The sequence below is a fragment of the Mustela erminea genome, chromosome 5 (genome assembly GCF_009829155.1).
Source record: "Mustela erminea isolate mMusErm1 chromosome 5, mMusErm1.Pri, whole genome shotgun sequence".
NCBI lineage: Eukaryota > Metazoa > Chordata > Mammalia > Carnivora > Mustelidae > Mustela > Mustela erminea.
In genome coordinates, this window is record NC_045618.1 from 110,119,672 (window position 1) to 110,138,146 (window position 18,475).

Consider the following 18,475-nt stretch of genomic DNA (forward strand, 5'->3'; position numbering starts at 1 on the left):
CTCCGGGTCCTGAGATCGAGCCCCAAATTGGGCTCTCTGCTCTGCAGGGAGCCTGCTTCTCCCTCTCTCTCTGCCTTCCTCTCTGTCTACTTGTGATCTCTGTTTGTCAAATAAATAAATAAAATCTTTAAAAAAAAAAAAAAAGGAAAGAAAAAGAAACATATAGTAAGACAAAGTACTTGGCTTACTGAGGAATTTGAATAGAGGTCTCTGACATCAAAAACAGGATAGCTGTTAAAACTCAGATGCTGTTTACTAAAGCTACATCCTCGAATACATTCATATTGCTAAAATTGTGAATTACAGTATTTATTTGATTACTATCATCAATCTTTCATTTCCTTTTTCCACCCTTGTATTTTAGCAAGCTCATCAATTTTATTCTTATTCTCTAAAAAGCCTGCAGTACAGATGAATATGTGATAGATGACAGATAGATAGATGACAGATAGAAAGCTTTATTATGAAAGCCATATAAGGTCAAAAGCTGCTGTGCTGAGAATATACTATAAAGGGACAGACCAGTTATTTGGCTCTATAATAACCCAGGTTGAACATGATGCTGACTTGGACAAGGAGATGGTGATAGAGTGGTGAGAACCACAGGTGGAGCCAGCAGGTTTGGGTGGAGGTTTTAATGTGGGGAGGTCTGTCTACACAACTGAGGGGTGGAGTTTCCATTAACTGCATTAGGAAAGAACGTCCATGGAGCAGTTTTACGGCAGGACAGGAGTTCAGACCTGGACAGCTTCACGGGATGTGAGTAGGCAGTTGGATAAGGGAGTCCACAGTTCAAGAAGAGGTCCAAGGTGAGTGTGTATATTTGGGCAGGGTTAGCATACATTTTTAAAGTCATAAGATTGTATGACATCACCGAAGTAGAGAATATGAACAGAAAAGGGAAGAGGCACAGGGACTGAGCTCTAGAATATCCCCCAGTTTAAGATATTATCTTGGTCAAACTGCTTTCAAGAAATGCCACACCAAATCACACAAAAAAGCAGAATTCTATGATAGTATCAGTCACTACAGCTTTTGCTAAGAGTGGGCATTATCTTGGCCCATTTGACATATTACAAATGGTTTCTTGCTATTTCAATATTTATTTATTATAAGCTAAAATAATATTTTATGTTTATTATTAATTTATGTTTTTATATGAATTAACTACGTACTTAGCTCATTTTTCTCCTCAGGTGTTCTAATTCTTATTCATTTGCAAAATTATTTTACATATTAAGGCAATTAACCCTTCACTTGTGATATTTGCTGCATATACTTTATTTTCATTTGCATGGGTTTTGGTGTTAAAGATTTTACTTTTTTAGCCAAATCTATCTATCAATTTCAGGTGTACAAGGTTGTGACTCAACACTTCCATATGTCACCCAGTGCTCATCAGGACAAGTGCACTCCTTAATCCCCATGCCTGTTTCACCCATTCCCCTCCCAACCCTGCTCTGGTAACCATCAGTTTGTTCTCTAAAGTTCAGAGTCTATTTCTCTAAGAATGCATTTTTAAATTCACCCTCATTGATTATACAATTCATGAGAATTTCCTACAACTGTGTCCCAGGGTCCTCTCTGTTACAGCTACTTCTTACACATTTGGGTGGGGATTTTCTTAATAGACTTGGAGAAATCAACATAGACATGGAGAGTTTGCTGTCACATTAAATTAAACTTTAAATATGTTTTATACATGTGTAACAAACCTTTTATGTAACTCTGCTTCCCCCTTTAGTCAAAAACTACTCTTCTGGAGTCCCCATTCAGTAAGGAAGCACATCTGTGATTTTTTTTCTTATCCAAAATCTAATCCACTGGAGTTTTTTGACTTAGTTCTTTAAGAATGTTTTCATTTGAACTAACATTTTATTTTATCTTTAATATTAGCCTCCCAATCTTTTTTTCCTATTACTCCACTTTCTGTGTATACTCCCCTAATCAAAAACACATTTCTGTGACCACAAAAAATAAGCAAACCAAAAAACAAACAAACAAAAAACAAAAACAAAAATACCCATGGTAAATACTAGGAACCCATAAACTGTTCCCCACTGCCTGGAGTACCCACTTCCAGACACAACACATGCCAGGGTACAAGACCCTCACTACCTCGTGAAGCAGAGAGATCCTTGAGAGGAAACTTGTGAGAACCTAATTGGCTCCCTTCCATCTGGGAATACAGAGAACAGGGACTCAAAAATCGGCCAAATAACCGATCTGTGGCATAGGCTATGGGTCATTCTCTTTTCAAACAAAAAGGGCCCTTATTCCATCATCCGGTTGATGTTTTCTGCCAGCTATCATGTGACCCCACTGCATTTTCTAAGTGGAAAAGCTTCTGACTGAGATGCTGATTAACAAGGTAAACCATTGCCTCTTGATCTCAGCTTCACTGAATGTGTACCTCAAAGAACATCACGCATTTGATGTCTTAAACCCTGAGTCTCACCTGTGTCCCTGAGGAAGATTCTCTTCCTTCTCTGGATACCCTCCCCATAACCATATATTGTTTGGCTCAGGCATAGATACATCAAATTCCACAGAATGTAGTTTGTCCTTTCCCGCCTATGGTCATACATTCCATTTTAATGGCCATTTAACTAGAAAATGAATACTGCAGCTTGTAAGATGCTGAAAGACAGAAACCTCACTCTCTTTCATGATTCCTGGAATAATTACCCCTCCTCCTCCCATTCTGAGTATCTCACCTGCGCTTCCCCTGAAGGCTTCCCTCCTCAAACTCTTCCATGCTCAATCCCTAAATATCCCCTCAACCATCTGCTCCTAATGACAGCTGTTCTGGCTTTAAACTACCTCAAGGAAATTCCTCTGACAGAGCATCTACTCTGCTCATTTGCTCTTTCCTTTTAACAATGAATGGCGCTTACTGAGCAGACCTTAAAGAAAATCTCCAAGTCAATATCGTGTGATTTAAAGAACAAACTGAACAGACTGAATTTGTGCGACATGGCAAGGAAAGTAATGTACTACCTGATTATCGTGTCAAAATTCAGTACCTAAAAATAGTCACCTCCCCTGATACTTATAAAGAAAAAAAGCTCAAAATGGGTATTCTCTAAAACTCGTGGGCAAGCCCTACTTGTCATCCCTGATATTTGATGTGAATCAGCTGGGTGGAGGAAGTGAAAATTTATTTTTTTAATTCAGTTTTGTTTATTTTAAGGAGGATTTTGGGTTCTTCTTTTCTAATATAAGATAGATGGGAAAAATTAGAAGAGATTTCATGAAAAGATAAGCTAGAACTTAGAGACGCCCAGTGACTGGGAAGGTGGTATCCACTTTATAGATTTGTGTAAGGAAAAGAAGAAAATACAGAATTGTATGTTCCTTCGTAAACATGTGTGAGAGAGGGGAGAGATTTAAATGGAGGGCTCACTTTTTTCCTTTATAAGCAAGGACATTTCTTTCTAAATTTAAAATGGGCAAAAAGTCAAAGAAGAAATCAAGAGTAAGACGGGCCAGGAGAGAGGGCAGCAGAGCTAGTTTTAGAGGAATGTAGGAAATTACTCTGGTAACGAGTGTTTTAGGGAAAGGGAGTAATTAGTAGTTTTCAGAAACCACAATTTCTAAATTGATGATTAACGGTTGAGTGCTTTGCATCTCCTAGGCACTCAATACATACTACAATTGATTGCTAAGTCACTTATGAAAAACAGCATAACATTTACAAAGCCATTATACCAGCAATACCTGAGTGGGAAAGCTACAGGCATCTGAAGATCCCACTGAGATGGAAAATAAATGACCACAACAATAATAATAACCCTTACCTTCTCTGTGTCAATGCCTTTGGACATGGACCACGTTGAGACGATATAATCCATGACTCGTTCACTGAGGCCTTTGGGGACCTGATAGAGTTTGAGAAAGTCCCGCACATTATTCAGCATCTCATGGTATCGGTTGGTGTTGGCATACATTTGCTGGAAAATTGTGGTCACATTTCCAAAAATAGTTGCATAAAGAAGAGCTGGAAAAGAAGAAATAATGAAATTAAAACAAATATCCCAAGTGAAAAATAAGTATGAATATTTATTAATCAATGAATTGTTTGACAGAGATGCTTTTATAAACTCTTAGAGAGTAATTCATGTTAATCCCTGAGAGGAGTGCCTGGAATTTGATATTCACTCAGTAAATGTTACCTTCAGTCTGAGAAACATGACTTCACAAATATGTGCCACCCCAGTCAGTCTGGCAAAACAATGTGGCAAACTCAACTTCCTAAAGATGAGATAAGCCGGAGTTATAATCTGCCTAAGGAATTCTAGCCTTATGACTAGAGATATCCTGCTGCCTTGTCCTCCTGAATGAAGCCTAATCAATTTACATTTTCCAGGGATTGAAGATCCAGTTTAGAAATGTATGCTCTTTTTCACTGCTTGATTGTTTTAGCTTTTTGGAATATTTCTCTGCTAATAAATATTTTTAAGAGAACATCAGAAATATAGGGAATAAAGACAAATTAAAGAATTCTATTTTTTTTTAAATAAAAAAATAGGGTTGGAATAAAGAGCTAACTAAAAACTTTGCACGTGCCTGACAATTCCAGTTGTTAAACTCATGTTTAATATCACATTTAGGGACAACCTGGGGGGCTCACTCAATTAAGTATCTGCCTTTGGCTCAGGTCATGATCTCAGGGTCCTGGGATCGAGCCCCGCATCAGGCTCTCTGCTCTATGGGGAGTTTGCTTCTCCCTCTGCCTCTGGCCCTCCCCTCCATTCATACGCTCACTTGCTCTCTCTCTGTCTCAAATAAATAAATAAAATCTTTAAAATAATAATAATAATATCATGTTTAATCCTAGCATTGTAAGTTTTTTGAGTCCATCATTTTAAAGCCAACTTGCAGACCACTGATATTTATCTACAGAGCCCTATGAATGCCGTAGAGTTTTTGATACCCATGACTGCTACCCTCTCCCTCAACCCATAATTCACCAAAACTTCTCTCTCCAGATGTGGTCAGGCTACCAATGTTGACCTCATCTTGTAAAAGCTTTTAAAAACAAGTGAGTTCAGCTCAGACTCAATGTACCTCCAATTCTACCCACCCACCCTATCCTGTCCCTTTGGTTCCATTCCTTGCTTGGCAGCAAGCCCTTTTGAAAAGGGGCAGTATTTTATTCCCCTTAATATTCATAAACACAGTATTTAGCAATCATATACATTCCATAAGCATTTCACAAATAAGTGGAGTATCACCAGGGGTCACTTCCATTCTGCATCCTCCAAGCATTTGAAAAATGACTTCTCTAAACTGAGTACGGTCTGGTTCATTTTACAGTTTCATCAGTGGTACAAAGTCAAGCTAGTAAAGCAACTTCAGAACCTTAATCTATCTTCAGAAGCCATTCAATTTTTTAAGTACAGTTGTTCTCTGAATACAACGACTTAAAAATTCACAACAGAAAGTTGTGATTTTATAAGCATTTACTTGGGGTTCTTTTGCTTTGTTTTTTTGTTTGTTTGTTTTTTGGGGTGTTTTTGCTGTTATTTAGGGATTCTGATGCCATTTCAGAGCAATTTTTAAGACCAATGATATTTTGTTAAAACTGGGTAGGAACAGGGCGCCTGGGTGGCTCAGTGGGTTAAGCCGCTGCCTTCGGCTCAGGTCATGATCTCAGGTCCTGGGATCGAGTCCCACATCGGGCTCTCTGCTCAGCAGGGAGCCTGCTTCCTCCTCTCTCTCTGCCTGCCTCTCTGCCTACTTGTGATCTCTCTCTCTGTCAAATAAATAAATAAAATCTTTAAAAAAAAAAAAAAAAAAAAAAACTGGGTAGGAACAAGGCAGCCTCCTAGGGTCCCTTCCTTCTTTAGGAGCTTTGTACTATCACTTCACTATGGCTCAATAAACCTGCCATGCTAAAAAAGCAAAAAACAAAAAACAAACCAAAAAAGCTGAGTAGGAACACTATAGCCCTGACATTTCTCAACTGGGAATTAATTAATTAATCTATTTATTTATTTATTTATTTATTTATACATTCATTTATTTCCAGTGTTGTTAACATGCACTTATATTAGTTTCTGGGGTAAACAGAGTGACTCAACAATCCTATACATTACTCTGTGCTCCTGAAAATATATGTGCTCTTAATCCTTCTGCTATTTCACCCATTCCCTCACCCACTGCCTCTCTAGTAACCATCAGTTTGCTTCTCCTCTATAGCTCAAAGTCTGTTTTTTGGTTTGTCTCTTTTTTTCCTTTGTTCATTCAGTTTGTTTCTTAAATTCCACATACGAGTGAAATCATATGGTATTTGTCTTTCTCTAACTGACTTATTTCACTTAGCATTATACTCCATCCATGTTGGTGCCGATGGCAAGATGGACCTTTAAATCTTTGAACATTTATAATTAAAAACAAAAACCGAAAGAGTAAGTAATCACAGATTTAACATCTTTATTCCATCATTGTTGGTATTAGGAAAGACAAAGAAATGTAAACAAATTAATGGCAGATGAATCATATAACAAAATACGGAAGTTTTCACTTTCAGAGAAGAGAAATAAAGAGAATTTATGTCATTAAGATAATGAGCACTTCAGAATTTACTGAAATAATGCTACAATCATTTTTTTAATAGTGTTCAGCTATTATAAGCTGTCAATAAATATCACAGAACTACCTATTATTTTGACATGTTCAGCTTGTTTGGCTCTCTAAAATGTTTGCAATATGCTGTATTTGCCAAAGTGTCTTACAACTGCCTTTTAGTCTTACAAATTACCACACATTTCATCTTTTTGGGTACATTAAATATGCACACATTCTGCTCATGTAAAAAGTTTAAGCACTAAAACATGAATAAAACTGCCACAGTATTAAAAGTGTGCAGCATTAATAAATGAAGAATATAATCAATATCCCATTAAGTTTGGTATATTACAAAGATACCCACTTCTGCTTCCCATTTTCATGGGTGTGTGGCTGCTTATACTAGGTAAGACTAAACAAGGTCAGAATTTAAGGTAAGACATTCAATTGTATGTATTTATATTTAAAATTTTTTTTATATTGAAGTTGCCAAAAAACTGTAGAAAGTTCACATGTACCCACATGCAGCTTCTTGCAGAGATGACATCTTACACAACTAATGTCATTTATCAAAACCAGGGAATTGAAAATGGCACAATGCAATTAATGAGACTATTGCTCTTACTCATATTTCACCACTGTTTCATATGCACTCATTTTGGGGGGTATATAATGTTATAAAACTTCAAAAATTTATCATATAAATATCATATAAGATATCGTATATCACACACACCTGTGTAATACACTTATATCTTTGAAAAGAGAAACTACTAATTCCTTAAAAATATTTTTAATGCTTAGGACTAGCATACATTGCAAAAAGCATAGTAAGAGCAAGCACAACACTGCTTCCCAGCACAGTCTTTGTTACCAGGATTAACGCGCACACATCTGTGTTGTGTGTGTTTGCCAAAATGTCTATTCTGTTTTAAGTAGGCCCCACACCCAGCGTGAAGCCCAGTGTGGGGCCCGAACTCACAAACCCGAGATCAAGACCGGAGATGAGATCAAGCCTCGAACACTTAACCCACCGAGCCACCCAGGCACATCCCGAAATGTCTATTTTTTTTTTATATTTTATTTATTTGTTTGATAGTGAGAAAGAGAGAGAGAGAGAGAGCACACACAAGTAGGGGGAGCAGCAGGCAGAGGGAGAAGCAGGCCTTCTGCTGAGCAGGGAGCCTGATGCGGGGCTTGATCCCAGGACCCTGGAATCATGACCTGAGCCGAAGGCAGACACTTAACGACTGAGCCACCCAGGCGCCCCCGAAATGTCTATTTTTTAATAGCCCTTATATTTGATCGCAATGTGGCTATCATCGATTAATCTTTTCTTTTTTATTTTATAGTACTATTCTAATTCCTTGCAGGACCTTTGATCCTCCCTCTCATTCTGCCTCGATTAGGACACAACAGATTACCCCAAAAGGTTTTCATAACTGAATCTTTAAAAACTGTTTTGGGTCTTATTTTGGGGAGGGAGGAGCAGTATTTAATACCGGTGGGAACAGCATTTTTGCTTCTATTGATTTCCTCTAATTCTTTTAAACTGAAGTACAGTTGACACACAATGTTACATTAGTTTCAGGTATAGAATATAGTGATTCCTAGGTCTATACGTTATGCTGCATCCCATCTGCCACCAGTGCTATTACAATACCAGTGACTATATTCTTTATGCTGTAACGTTCATTCTGTGATTTAATCATTCCTTAACTCGAAGCCTCCCCTTCATCCTTTTTGCCTATTCCCCTGCCCTGGCCCCTCTGGCAGCCATCAGTTTGTTCTTTGTGTTTATACATCTGTTTCTTCTTTTTTTTTTCTTTGTTCATCTGTTTTGGTTTTTTAGATTCCACATATAAGTGAAATCATATGGTATTTGTCTCTGACTTATTTCACCTAGCTGAGTAATATTTCATTATACACTCACCATCATCTTTATCCATTTGTCTATGGAAAGACGCTTGGTCTGCTTCCATATTTTGGCTACTGTAAATAATGCAATAAACAGAGGGGTGCATACATGTTTTCAAATTAGTGTTTTTTGCTTGATTTGGGTAAATAAATATCCAGTAGTGGAATTACTGGGTCATATGGTAGTTCTATTTTAATTTTTTGAGAAACCTACATACTGTTTTCACCATAGTGGCTGGGCCAATTTATATTTCCGACAACAGTGCACAAGGGTTCCTTTTCTCTACATCCTCACCAACACTTGTTATTTGTTGCCTTTTTGATTCTAGTAAATAGGCACATGTTTTATGAGAGAGGGCATGGGACAGAATACACAATAATGAAGGAAACTGACCTCAACAGAAACTATCTCTATACTACTAATTCTCAAAGACCTCTCCGCCAAATTACAGACACACAATAGCCATTCGAGTTAAACATATCCAAGAAAGAACTGCTAATTTACAACACCCTCTTTCCAACAACCAAATGTACTTTTTATCTCAGTGAACTGCAAAGCTACACCAGGTGCTCAGACCCAAAGTTACAGAGTCATCCTTCAATTCAATTTTTGATGCTTCTCCTATACCTAATCCATCAACAATTCCTGCTGGCGCTACCTTCAGAACAGAGCCTCAGTTCAGTCACTGCTCACCACCTTTACCAGCCTTCTTGCATTGTCTTCCTGAGCACGTGCTTTTCCACTGGTTCACTGGGTATCTACGGGCCAGTTACTGTCTAGGATTTGATTTCTTCACTTAAAACTTTAAAGAGAATCTTCACAAAAGGATTGTGTTAAATGAGATAACTCAAATATAACAGTTTTAAAAAGAGAATCCAATAGGGAGCAAGCCTCCATGAAATGTTATCTCTCAGCATCCACACCATCATCATCATCATCACCACCATCACCATCATCACCACCATCACCATCATCATCACCATCACCATCATCACCACCACCATCATCATCATCACCACCATCACCATCACCACCACCACCATCACCACCACCACCACCATCATCACCACCACCATCACCATCACCATCACCACCATCACCATCATCACCACCATCATCATCACCACCATCACCATCATCACGACCATCACCATCACCACCATCACCATCATCACCACCATCATCATCACCACCATCACCATCATCACGACCATCACCATCACCACCACCACCACCACCACCACCATCATCATCAATAGAGCTAGCAAACAATTTTTCACACAGTAGAAAGGGTGATCTTTTTTAAAGAAATAATGAAATAATCATGGCCCTCCTCTATTTAAAATCTTTCTATCACAGGAATTAAATCCAACTTGGTGATGGTCCATGGACACTTATAATCAGAGCACTACCTCCCTCACTGATCATAATTTTCCACTTGCCTTCACTCCCTCTGCTCCAGTCAGATGAACCCTCTTGGTGCTTCTCAAACATTCCACAGTTATTAACGCTTCAGCACACTTTCACTAACTGTCCCCTCTGCCTGGAACACTGTTCTCCAAGATCTTCACCTGGTCTATTTTCTTTTTTTTTTTTTTATAAATTTATTTATTTTCAGAAAAACAGTATTCATTATTTTTTCACCACACCCAGTGCTCCATGCAATCCGTGCCCTCCATAATACCCACCACCCGGTACCCCAACCTCCCACCCCCCCCCCGCCACTTCAAACCCCTCAGATTGTTGTTCGGAGTCCATAGTCTCTCATGGTTCACCTCCCCTTCCAGTTTCTCCCAACTCTATTCTCCTCTCTAACACCCCTTGTCCTCCATGCTATTTGTTATGCTCCACAAATAAGTGAGACCATATGATAATTGACTCTCTCTGCTTGACTTATTTCACTCAGCATAATCTCTTCTAGTCCCGTCCATGTTGCTACAAAAGTTGGGTATTCGTCCTTTCTGATGAGGCATAATACTCCATAGTGTATATGGACCACATCTTCCTTATCCATTCGTCCGTTGAAGGGCATCTTGGTTCTTTCCACAGTTTGGCGACCGTGGCCATTGCTGCTATAAACATTGGGTACAGATGGCCCTTCTTTCCACAACATATGTATCTTTGGGGTAAATACCCAGTAGTGCAATGGCAGGGTCATAGGGAAGTTCTATTTTTAATTTCTTGAGGAATCTCCACACTGTTCTCCAAAGAGGCTGCACCAACCTGCATTCCCACCAACAGTGTAAGAGGGTTCCCCTTTCTCCACATCCTCTCCAACACATGTTGTTTCCTGTTTTATTAATTTTGGCCATTCTAACTGGTGTAAGGTGATATCTCAATGTGGTTTTAATTTGAATCTCCTGGTCTATTTTCTCTCCTCATTCAGGTATCTGTTTAAAAACCAGCTCACCCCAGAGGGCCTCCATGACTACCTTTCTAAATATTGCCTCTCTCAAAGATCAATCTCCACTACCTTACTACTCCTAAGTTCCTAATCTTATTTATCATTTTATTATTTATTTACTCATTTACTTACTTATCTATCTTCCCCAATAGAAATGCAAATTCCATGAGTGCAGGCATAGGCTTTGTCCTTTTTTGCTTATTGCTGTTTTTCAGGCCTTGTCTTTTGTGCTCCTTACTGTATTTCTAGAACACAAACCAAGTTCTGGAACATAGTAAGTGTTCAAGTATTTTTTCCAGTATATTCACACACCAAAAATCCTAAGAAACAGTTTTTCAGAAACACCCTTTTTGCTAATCAAAGTCTCACCACTGGTGATACAAAAACACAGAAGGACTAGACATTATTAACGTGAGTAGGACAATAAAATATTTAGAACCTGAGGAGTCACGTGCCCTGGCTACATTAAGATAATAAATAAATTGGAGAAGACCATTATCATTCATCAAACATGAATGCCCACACTTGGCCTGGCCAGTTTTGTAGAGGCCTGTTACATAATTTTACCCTTTGAATGCAATGCTATATAGTCCATTTACCTACTTTACTAAAAATAACCAGGCTAATTTAGTAAAACTTGATAAGCCCCTTTTTATATGCACTTCCATAGCCTTTCAGGCTTAAGACAACTTTAGACAAGCTACTTTTGCAAGCTTATCATAGTTAAAGCCTTGGTAATTCTGGCATACAGATGGGTAATTATCTTAAAAGTTTTATATTTTCTTATTCACACATAGAAATTACGTTGAAGATAGTTATGGTAGATTAAAGATGGCCACAAATTTCTGATACCTCTTCCACTGACAGGCAGGGTCTACATCCTTGCCCTTGAATCCGGGAATCTCATGTCTGACCAATAGAATATAGTTACTATGCACATTTGCCCACATATGGACCCCAGCCTTAAGAAACTAGAAACTTCTGGGGCACCTGGGTGGTTCAGTGGGTTAAGCCTCTGCCTTTGGCTCAGGTTATGATCTCAGGGTCCTGGGATCGAGTCCCACATCAGGCTCTCTGCTCAGCGGGGGAGCCTGCTTCCCTCTCTTTCTCTCTGCCTGCCTCTCTGCCTACTTGTGATCTCTGTCTGTTGAATAAATAAATTTTAAAAATCTTAAAAAAAAAAAGAGAGAAAGAAAGAAACTAGAAACTTCCAATTCCTTGCTGTTGGGACACCTGCTTTTGGAATGTAGCTTCCATGTTGTGAGGAAGCCCAGGCATTCTTCTAGAGAGGCCTACATGAAGAGCAATCAAGGCACCTAGCCAGTAGCCATAGCTGTGCTCCCAGCTAAGCACTGGTCTTAAACTGAACTATTTAAAATATTGATATGAGAAGACATTTCTGGTAACACATAAGGCTACCTAGGTGATTCAATAACCACTTTACTTTCCTTTCTATTTCTATTTACATTTAATAATGATAGTTAAGACATGAAGGAGAGTCTGGTTGGCTAGTCAGCTGAGCGTCTAACTTGATTTTGGCTCAGATCATGATCTCAGGGTCCATGAAATCAAGCCCCGCCTTGGTCTCCATGCTGACTGCTTGGGATTCTCTCTGTCTCTTCCCCTTCCCCTGCATGTGCACTCTCCTCTACACCTGCATGCATGCTCTCTCTCAAAATAAATAAAAAACGTATTTTTAAAACATTATAAGGGGCACCTGGGTGGCTCAGTCAGTTAACTGCCTGCTTTCGACTCAGGTCATGATCCCAGAGTCCTGGGATCAAGCCCCACACGGAGCTCCCTGCTCAGCAGGGAGCTTGCTTCTCCCTCTCCCACTCCCCCTGCTTGTGTTCCCTCTCTTGCTGTCTCGTTGTCAAATAAATAAATAAAATCTTTTTTAAAAAATTATAAAAGCTATGAGGTAAAATGTTCTAGCAATCTATAACTATGTGTGCAGCACACAGCTTGACAACATCAGCTAACCAGCCACGTCTGTGGCTGAGCCAACCAAGAAGTGGATTTTCCAGAACCATTCAAGCCACCCCAGCTGATACCACATGGACCAGAAATAAGTCACGCCCTCCTATCCATCCATAAATTAGAATCAAGAGTAAAATAAGTAGCTGTCCTTATTTTAAGCTGCTAAGTTTGATTAGTTATACAACTAAAACACTTTAAACCTTAATAAAACAGATTGATTCTCAACAGGATAAAGAACCTGGGGGTAAGGGGGAGTGAGAGCCTTATGATGTACATCAGAGCTCAATAGTATATTTTAGGAGATAGTTTTAAGATATTTAATATACTTTATATTTTCAAATTCTGAAACACTGTTTTTATAATATAAACATTAATATCATGATTGTTAATGTTTTCAAAAGGAGGCATAGATTAAAAGATTGAATAATGCCATTATCACTAATCACAGATTTCATTTTCCATTCAACATTGTTGAAATCAGTAGATATTTATTGAACACCTATTTTATACCAGCCACTACACTAGCCACCAAGGAAATGATGATAAATATACAGATGTAATTCCTGCTCTAAAGTAGTAGCACTATTTTCTATAGAAAAATATAGTCTTTAATTCTCCCAAATCATGTTCTTTGAAAGAAGTCTAATGATCTTTTCCTTTTCCTAGTTTACAAAAATTCACAAATAAACTTACAGCCAGTCCAAGTATATATACTAAAAGTAGTTTATTTTTCATGGTTAAATAATTTGCAAAGTCAAACAAAAATCTATGTTTAGCAAATTAATTGTAACTCAGCTTCCACTCTCAGGAGTTGCTCATGAAAACAGATTAAAGGATGTTATCTGGGTCTCTGAGAGGAATTACATTCTCCAGTTAATTCATTTTGTTTGCTCCTTAGGTCAAGCTATATCCATTCATCTCATTAATGATCTGTACTTTTTAGACTTTTTGTGACTGTTCATGGTAACACCCAACATTTACTTTACCTAATTACCTTCTTATAATTCTTGGCAAGTAAATATTGGTCTTAAAATGAACAATTTAAAATGTTGCTATGAAAATGCATTTCTGGTAACCTTTAAACCAAGTAGGTGGTTTAACCATCATTTCCTTTCTATTTACATTCACTAAAGTCCACTTTGATAATGATATTTAAGATGTAGAAGGAAAATGTTCCATCAATCTCTGATTGTATGGGTAGTTCCCAGACTGTTAAACATATGAAATGGCTCCTGTTGGTCTTGGAACAAAGTGAAGAAGCTAATCTTCAGAAACCTATGGTTTCCAAGTCTTACTCACCTTCCAGCTCTCTCATAATGGCTCCTGGTTTCCCTGAATGCTCTTTTGCAATGACCCCTATATGTAGGCACTCTCCAGGCATCTGTTCATGAGCAGATATTTTTTCTCTTCCAATCTTCACTTAATCTATGCCCTGTTCCACCTAGTACCCGAAATGCCAATTATCCAGTTAGAAATGAATCTTATTACTTTATGTTAAATATTAAAAACTATTTAATATACTATCTCTCAAAGAGATATTGGAATTTTGAAGAAAGGAAGTCCAGTTAGTACAATGAATTGATTAAATCATTATTTGAATTAAATGCTAACTATTGCAATGAGTTGGGACACAGAGGGACAGTTTTTAGAACTTAGCAAATTATAGCATCATATTGGACAGACTGCACAAGTTTATGAATGAGCCCATGAGCACCATAAAAACTGACTACATCAAAATCATCTCAATAATTACATGGCAATGATTATTGATATTATTTCCTATATTCCCTAAAGAGTCACTTAATTTTATGAAATTAATACATAATAACAGAAACCTCTGTTAATCAATTACTAATGTAACATCAAAGATGGAAGAAAAGGGAGGGAGATGAATGGAAAGATGTAAGGAGATTGTTCATTCAGAAGAACTCCAAGAAATTAAAGTTCAAGTGAAAACAAAGAATCAAAGGATCAAAATAGCTTGATCTTCACTTTTATCTTTCTGTGATAGTTATTCTATTTTTTATGCTAAGTAATTTCATTTTCTTTTTCCTTCTAATCCAGCAAAATTCATTTAAACGCCAATAAAATTAGTACATTTACCTTGATTATATAGCTATAGAAGTTTCTGTAACTTTGATAAAGACTAACTGGAAAATAGAGAACAAAGACTCTGAAGTAAGAGGAGTGATAATAATAGGTTTGATAATAATAGATGCTCAATGAATAGTGACCTCATCATTTCAGATTCATTTGTTGTGAATCAAAGAATAGTTCCTAAAAAGTACCAAAATATATCAGGCAACCAGAGACAACCAAACGTTAGAGTTATCTTTAAAGGCCCCCAGCTCCCCAGCTCCCTTCTAGGGCCCATCTCTTCCTTCTCTTTGATCTACCTATCAGTACCCTGAGCCCTCCCCTTCCAGGGGCCTACCTCATTGCTTAGAACATCACAGCCTCCTGGCTGGTGCATTGCTCAGCTAATGCAAAGGTGACATTAGTCACACACACACACACACACACACACACACACACACACACACACAAAACTTCAGAGGGAGCTGTCTCAGGTACTAAACACCATCTCAAGCAAAGGCACTGCTAGATCTGCCATCCTTGGGACACTGGTCATTCTTGTTATGTTTCTCAGAAATTCTAAAGCCATCTTAGAAAGTGACAGAGGAAGAAGAAATGTGAGGAGGTTTGGAAATCAAAAGCACACAGACAGAGATTGCTGGTGATGCACAGTCACTTAGACATGCCTGAAGGTTAAGGAGATACTTTTATTTTGACATCATTTTTCAAAAATCATAGTTACAAAGAAAGACTAAAGCTCTAGCTGAGTATAAACGACCAAAGGAAAATAAGATGTGTTCATTTCAGGTGATGTCAAGGCAGGTAGAGATCAGCATAAACACAAAAGGCATAACACCAACTTGGAAAAGATAGCATAATGAACCTTTTTATTTTCTGTGTCTAAAAATTGCTACTGTTTTGGTTTCTAGGAACATCTGAAAGTATAAACTACATTTTAGAAGTTACTTAACTAATAATATGTGTTTTTAGTACTTCTGTTTTGTTTCCAATATTTTTTTTCCTCTGTTAAGTTAGGAGAAGGTACATTTTCTCCTCTCTCATCTCTATTCACACACACACACACACACACACACGCACAGAGTTCAATTATGCTCTGATCTGATGAATAGATAATAATGATATAAGTTGTAGTCTTCAGGATATTTATAAATTCTTATACTTTATCTTCCTTTTAAAAAATCTTTAAAACACAAAAAAGGAAACTATAATGGTTCAGACTATAGCAGTTCAATGATTCTGATACAAGAATTTTCCAGTGCCCCTCAAATTATGGAATGCCAAGATCAACCTGTTTTACCTAGCTGTTAGTCCACTTTTACGAGCTACAGGAAGAAAAAAGAGAAAATGAAGTGAGTTCAGAATGGTATAATTAAGGTAAAAATGGAATTTCTTTTATTTATGGCTCTTCTTGGTTTATTCTGTACTAGATACACATTGTAGTTGCTTTACAGTAGTCTTCACTTTTCAGTAATGATATCTGCAAGTCATTCTTGTCATCCTTAGCATCAGAATACAAAAATAAACAATAAGTAGAGAAAACCATAAAATCACCTACTCTTTCTATGTATCTATAACGTGGGTGTTACTATTATGCTTACATTAAGATGGAAGCACCAGATATAGTATTTGAATACTGTTAAAATACCTTATTGGCAAAACACAAGTATTATTGATCCAAGATCCAAAAGTGAAGCGGCACTACCAGCAACCTGAGGGTTCCTAAGAACAGTACCTGTGGGACCGCCAAGAGCTCCTCATATCCTCTTGAAACCTGTCTTCTTGCTGACCCTCCATACAACTCGTTCTTCCTTCCAAATCTTTGTTCATGTGACTCCCCCGTGGTGGCTTTCAAAATATGACCACAAATTTTTTCCATCTTGGTATGCACATGTCTTTGCACTGAGACTATGGCTTCTCTACCATAGGTGGAATCTATTTCCTTTACTCTGGGCTGGCTTTGTGACTTCCAGTAGAAGGTGGCATAGATGATATCATGATATCATGCAACTTTGCTTTAAATTGACAGGTATACATAGAAACATGACCAGAAAGATGTTTACAAAATGTTGATAGTTGCTATATCTGGGCAATAGAATTTGTGGCGATTTTTGTGTTCCTTACACTAGTCTACTTTTAAATGTTTACAATAATCATATACCATTTTTACAAAAAGGATAAGTTGTTTACGTTTTTAGAAAAGACAGAGCTATAAATCTCTTTAAAGGACAATTAGGTCAGTTTCCAGGTGACATTTTCATGAAAAGTCATTAAAAACCCGAGACTAATGGTGATAGCAAATCTTCACTTCGTGCTTACTATGAGCCATATATAAGTTATCTCATCAAATTCACACAATCACCCTAAGTTACTATTTTATCCTCACTGTAAACATAAGAAAACAAATTCAGGAAATTAATCTGCCCAAAGTTAGGTCAGAGCTTCAGTCTCAGTAACTACACAACCTAACACCCTTATCAGCTTTAATGTTGATATTGCAAATAATAATCACCCTATCCCATAGTAGACCTCTTATAGCCAATGTTAGCTGTTTACTAATCATTGATCTGACCGAAAGTTCTTATATAGGAACAGCAGATCTCCAAGAAACAAATACTCCCAGGGTCTACATTATAGGTCAAGTAGAAACAGGATGCGCCCCTTAAGTGAGATGTACCCATCACTAAACTAGGATATGCTTACATGAATACAGACAAGAAACCCTTAAATCTGCTATGGTTGCCACAAAACCCAAATGCTCTTTTAGTGCAGCAGAAAACAAAATTTATTGATTAATATCTCTGTAACATAAAAGGAAAATTCTAGTTTGTGTTGCGTAAGCTTATTCACTATTACAAAGTGTAAAGATACACTATTACATACTAAGAAACATACTGATACTAATCAGGCATTAATCTTTATTTTGACAGAATTAAAAATTCAAGAAACTGGATATACACTTAACTGATGAAATGGAATTTCTAACTTGTGAATCTTAGAAGCAAAATATCCAGGGGACCTAAGCAATACAATCTTAAACTTACAGTCTGCCCATCATCAGCCTCATTCTGTACACTCTAGAATGTATCTTAAATGTACTTTAAATATCCTTTGATCCCCCATCACAATCCAGTTTAGATGCTCTGTCATCTCTTTGCAATGACTGTAATGACCTTCAGCTAGACTCTTCCTTCTATTTTTCTCAATTATTAGGGTCAGCCCACTGAACTCAGCAATAAATAATATCTTTTATCAGCCATCTCTGAACCCTTTCTTAAAAGAAGTGGGTACAGTAACTTGTCCAGTCTAGAGATCTTGTCACTATTCTCCTGTTTCCCTTCCATGTGGAAACTACATTAACACCAAGTCTCCAAGCCAGATAATAGCACTTTGGGTGGCAGAGTGAAGCCTTTCATTCTGGAGCTTGGAAGGGAGATAAGATATTGTACATTTCTTTATGTGGCCATTTTCTCCCTATGTCATCTATATAATCTATAGACCCTTTA

The 18,475-nt window shown here is 37.6% G+C and overlaps 1 protein-coding gene across 1 annotated transcript in view; it reads right to left on the reverse strand.

Moving 5' to 3' along the window:
• The window catches only part of KCNH5 (potassium voltage-gated channel subfamily H member 5), a 304,115-nt gene that overhangs the window by 102,933 nt on the left and 182,707 nt on the right, over window positions 1–18,475 (reverse strand). The window contains exon 8 of the mRNA XM_032344425.1: window positions 3,801–4,000. Within this exon, the coding sequence (XP_032200316.1) occupies window positions 3,801–4,000 (200 nt within the window). The remainder of the gene's footprint in view (window positions 1–3,800; window positions 4,001–18,475) is intronic.